The 5,225-nt window shown below is 40.0% G+C and overlaps 1 protein-coding gene across 1 annotated transcript; it reads left to right on the top strand.

The window, feature by feature from the left end:
* On the top strand, positions 1-5,225 carry ccr6b (chemokine (C-C motif) receptor 6b). Its single transcript, XM_031321474.2, has 2 exons — positions 1-208; positions 3,464-5,225. Exon 2 carries the CDS (start codon positions 3,473-3,475, stop codon positions 4,565-4,567), a length of 1,095 nt encoding a protein of 364 aa, XP_031177334.1. The 5' UTR covers positions 1-208; positions 3,464-3,472; the 3' UTR covers positions 4,568-5,225.

Raw genomic sequence — 5,225 nt, 5'->3', positions numbered from 1 at the left:
AGAAGCCAAACCCGTGAGAATGTGGCTTTGGCTTTATTTCCTTCTTAACATATTTTAGGCGTGCAGTATTTGTGACATATAAGTCTCCACAGTGAACTCTGTCTTCACAAGCAGCTTTGACACCTGCGAAGCTCTGGTACACAGAAGGAATATTTTTTACTCTCTTTTGACTTAAAGACATCGGCAGAGAGAATCATCATTCTGCAAGGTACGTATGTTCTGAACAGAAAATATAAGCACAACTAAACGCTCCAAATTCTCTGCTGGATTATTTTCTTCAGTTTTGGCAAATGCATTATGTATTTTTACTGTGTCTATGTATTGTTTATTTAGTAGCATCTATGTGTGGAACTGTAATTTAATGGTGTGTCCTTGTTTTAAAGCTTGAAACTGCACTGATCATTGTCAAAGACTTACATACAATGACAAAATGATTTTTACATTTGATAAACCTTTTCACAGTTTGAGTTTCACAGATGACGCATCACACAAGAGGAACACTTTTACAGAACTATCAGTTCTGTAACATATGTAATTAATATTTACAGAAGTTCTCAAAATGCGCTTCTAAACAAAAGGCTCACCCTTTTCTCGTTCTGTTATCTATCCCACACAGATGTGTGCAAAACCTTATACCTTCCTCATCTATTAATGCTACTGTACCATACTAAATATAATCGTACTAGTTGGTTGTGAGACGTAAAAGTGCTGAAACAAGAGACATCATCACATCAGGTTTTTGAAGAAGTTGAAGGTCAACTTTCTCTCATGCTACTATTTTCATAGAGGAGAAACCATGTTTATTTCTGTGCTATGTTGTAGCCTACGGGTTGGTCCGTGTAATTTGATACCCATCAGCTAACCCTCCTGTCATGGATTGTTCTCTACAACGCTCTTCACAAGTTAAAATAAATGATCAGTTAGTTACTTTCATTGAATTTGGGTGTTTTATTGAATTTTATAGCATTTGAAAAAAGAAGACGATAAAAGAACGTTGAAAAAAGTGACAAAAATGTCGGAAAAAGAAGCGCAGGAAAGATCCCACAAAAATGTCAAAAGGCGCAGAAAAAATTGATAATTGATAATAATAAAAAAAAAAAACAATCGGAAAAAGTGACAAAAAATTTGGAAAAAGTGATAAAAACATCAAAATGTTGACTCAGAAAAACAAAAAGTTGCATGGTCGACGGGAAGACAGCACAAGGGTTAAAACGGAAAAGTCTGCTGTTCTAGTGTCACACAGAAAAAACTCCTTGATCATTTTCTTATACATTTTTAGATGATCAGTCTGTTACTGTTCACTGACCTTGTTAAAAATTGGTGGCCTTCCTACACACTTGCTGATTCTCGTTAAACATCTTTGATGATCTTGATGATAAGGACCTTATCTGATCTAAGAGCAGACAGAGCGCAAACTAGCACTTGCAGCTACCCATTGCATGCGTTCACTTAATGTCTAATGGGGCTGAAATTGGGTCATTCATACCCAGAGGAAGAGCTAAACTAGAACACTGGCTTTTATCTGTCAAAAGGCAAAAAAAGCTGTGATATGAGATTCACCCAGTCCGTACAGGGTGCACACTTTGCGCTAAACTATCAAAATGATGTGCTAGATTTTTGGTACCACTTTCCATCTGAGGGCTTACAAGTCAACAAGTGAGGACATTGTTACTGGTCTGTTTGAGAACAACTACACAAGTTATTGACCATTCAGAAAGCCTTTATTAGTAGTGGATGGAGTATTCAGATCTTTTACTTAAGTAAAAAAAATAGAAATATTATTTAAAATGCTCCATTACAAGTAAACTTCCTGTATTAAGAAAAGATTACTGGCCTCAGCGTGTGTTCAAATCCGAGCTTCTCTGTTCACGCGTGCATGTTAGTGCGTGAGGCTGTAACAAAAACACGGTATTTCACGTATTGGGGACCAATATGTGAACCCGCTTGTTTTTTTCAGTATTTGTGTATAGCCCCTTTAAGTCTAATTTTGTGGTACTTGTACTTTTCTCAGAATTTCCATTTTATCCTACTTCCCTACTGTTACTCCACTTTGAAGGCAAATATTGTACTTTTCAGCCCACTAAATTCATCTGACAGTTTTAGTTACTGGTTACTTAGCATGTTCATATTATTAAAAGAAAAAATAACCAACTAATAAATGATGTAAAATCATAGATTAAGCTACCTAGCAGTATAAAGCCCCAGCTTTACTGACAGTGAAGTGATGCTTACACATTAATGCATCAATAATTATAATCCATTATTACATGGCTTGGTTAAATTCTAATGTAGAATGCGGTCTGTTATTTTCTTGATAACACACCGTCCTGATCACCCTGTCGGGGTTGTATTCGCTATAACAACCGCCTCGCTCTACATGATCCCTTACATAATAAACTGTAATGTATTTGATTCTGAAATGGGCCATTCTGCATAATGAATACTTTATTTTTTTTAGATCAACTTTTTATTGTTTTTTTTTAATGCAAACGTACAGAACAGAAACAGAGAAATACAAACTGAACAAGAACAAAAGCCCTCACCCACCCCCCCACCCTCTGCGGTCTCAAGGAAAAAAAAACAACAACCAATAAACAAACGGAAATCACACCTTGCCTAGTTACTCTCCTCTAGTTCTTGTGGGGTTGAGGTTTGAGAAGTCTGATATTTGTGCTGCTGTGTATTTCCATAGGCTGATAGTTGATGATTTGGCTTTGTTAATCCTTGCTGTAGAGAGCTCTTTTACAGTTCTGCGGAGGCTCCACGCAGAGCTTTCGCCGTACGCTGGTGTGTGCGTCGAGCCGACATGTGTGTGTGTGTGTGTGTGTGTGTGTGTGTGTGTGTGTGTCTGTGTGTGTGTGTGTGGTAGAGGGAGAAGTGAGAGAGTGACGGCGATTAGCTCCGGAGCGAGTACCGACTCTAGAGTCATAGTGAGAGAAACCAAGTATCTCCCCTTTGTTTTCTGACCACGGTCGGAAATCTGGAGCAGGAAAAGTTAACCCTCTCCTTGATTTCATGTTGTTTATGGAGAAGGAGAACCAGGAAATGAGTCGGGGGAAATGCAACGCTACCCAGCCATGGCCGAGCGAGATGTGTTGTCGCGACGTGTAGTTACATTTTTCGAGAGGTGCTCAGATTGGACAGATAGTCTGTCTGGATTTACCCTGCAGAGATCTGAGGAGCAGTTAACCATAGTCCTCATAAATCCACTGGAGTTTAAAATTCCCACACAAACAAAGCGGAAGGTACTGGACATCCGGACAAAAACAGTGAAATCCGGCAGAATTTCCGGCGGCACGGGAGCAATCCCGGTAGTGGAACGTCGTGGATATAGACTATTAAAATGTGACACCAAATTTGTTTGGGAAATGTTGACATTTTGTAGTATTCCCCTAATTATAATTAACTTCCCTATTATCAATTGCTTTATTATTTGTTCAAATTGCCATCTTTTCTTTTCCAGATCAAAAACATGGAGCTGACGACTTCAGACTATTATTATAATATAAATGTTACAGATGAATACGTAGATGATGAGCTCTGCAACCTCGACCCTAACCCCGTGGAGGTCATCACCCAAACGTACATCCATTCCATCATCTGTGCCTTCGGCCTGATCGGCAACGCTCTTGTAATCTTCACCTACATATTCTACAAGAGAACCAAGACGATGACAGATGTCTATCTCTACAATGTAGCTGTGGCAGACCTGATCTTTGTGTTAGCTCTGCCGTTTATCATATACAACGAGCAGCACAGTTGGTCAATGGGCACTGTGGCTTGCAAGATTCTGAGGTCAGCCTACAGTGTCAACCTCTACAGTGGCATGCTCCTGCTTGCGTGCATTAGTGGCGACCGTTACATTGCTATAGTTTGGGCGAGAAGATCCTTCGGTGCTCGTGCTCGCACCCTGACCTACAGCCGCCTTATCTGCTCAGCTGTTTGGCTGTTTGCTGTGGTTTTAACACTGCCCACACTCCTCTACACTGAAAGCTTCGAAGAGCTGAATTTTGAGACTGGCACTGTCACTGTGATGTGTGAACTGTCTTTCAGCAAAAATGAAACCGCAAAGTTAGTGAAGGTGGTGGTTCCCAGCCTTCAAATGGCCATTGGCTTCCTGCTGCCTCTGTTGGTGATGGTGTTCAGCTACTCCAGCATCGTGTTCACCTTACTGAGAGTGCAGAGCAGCCAGAGGCACAAGGCCGCCCGGGTGATTTTGGCAGTTGTTGTGGTTTTCATCGTGTGCCACCTTCCCTACAATGTGGCTCTGCTGAACCACACCCTGTCTCTTTTTAGCCAGCGGGGTTGTGAGGCAGAGAAGATTAAACTCCAAGTTCTGGCCATTTCCAGGAGCATAGCCTACCTGCATTGCTGTCTCAATCCCATCCTCTATGCCTTCATTGGGGTGAAGTTCAGGAGCCACTTCCGGCAAATAATATTGGACTTATGGTGCTTTAGCAAAAAGTACATCTACAATGCTCGCTCGTCACGCGGGACATCCGATGTTTGCATCTCGGGCCGCATGTCTGTAGATGGCTCCAGCAACGTGGCATCATTCAGTGCATGACACCGCAGTGGTACAAAGCCTTTACAGGGTCTGATTAGAAATGGCAACAATCGAGCAGCCTCTCATCTTTCTTTCCCAAGCAGTTACTTTGCTGTAGCCACAGTGGAGGTAAAAGCATCTGTGCAAAAATGTGCTTAAATAAAACATGCAGTGTATTTGAAATCTATTGCTCAGCCAACATGTGACCTTCAATATAAGATATTGTAATATTGTAGAGATCTTATTTTTCCAAACTGTTCTAAAAGGCACAGCTTAGAGAGTTAGTCACTTCCTACATGAATGAAATTTGTATGATCTAAAATGCAACATAAATACACATGATCAAAGTCACATTGATGGTTTAGAAAATACTTAAGTCTAACATGCTTGTTGCTATCTTTAAAATATATATCTGGAGGCACTGATGTATAATTGTGACACATTTGCAAATCTTTATCTTGTAATTGTCGCTATAACATCAGCTTCCTGTTTTCTTGTATTCATATGTATGAGGTTGACTGAGTCTGAAAAAAAGATAAAAATCTGAAGAGGTCTTGTCTACACATTTTCTCGAACCGCATACATATCCTATTTTGTTATAAGGTTTTTGTTAATATTTTGTATATCTGATTGTATTTTTCTGTTGCATTGCATTGATTAAACTGTCTCTGAAAAAGTT

This window comes from Sander lucioperca, chromosome 18 (assembly GCF_008315115.2).
Source record: "Sander lucioperca isolate FBNREF2018 chromosome 18, SLUC_FBN_1.2, whole genome shotgun sequence".
Taxonomy (NCBI): Eukaryota; Metazoa; Chordata; class Actinopteri; order Perciformes; family Percidae; genus Sander; species Sander lucioperca.
The sequence above is the reverse complement of the archived record's forward strand: the minus strand, read 5'-3'. Positions and strand labels throughout refer to the sequence as shown.

Bases quoted from the DNA above. Each gene is read 5' to 3' on its own strand.
- ccr6b (XM_031321474.2), top strand. From the start codon at position 3,473: ATGGAGCTGACGACTTCAGACTATTATTATAATATAAATGTTACAGAT.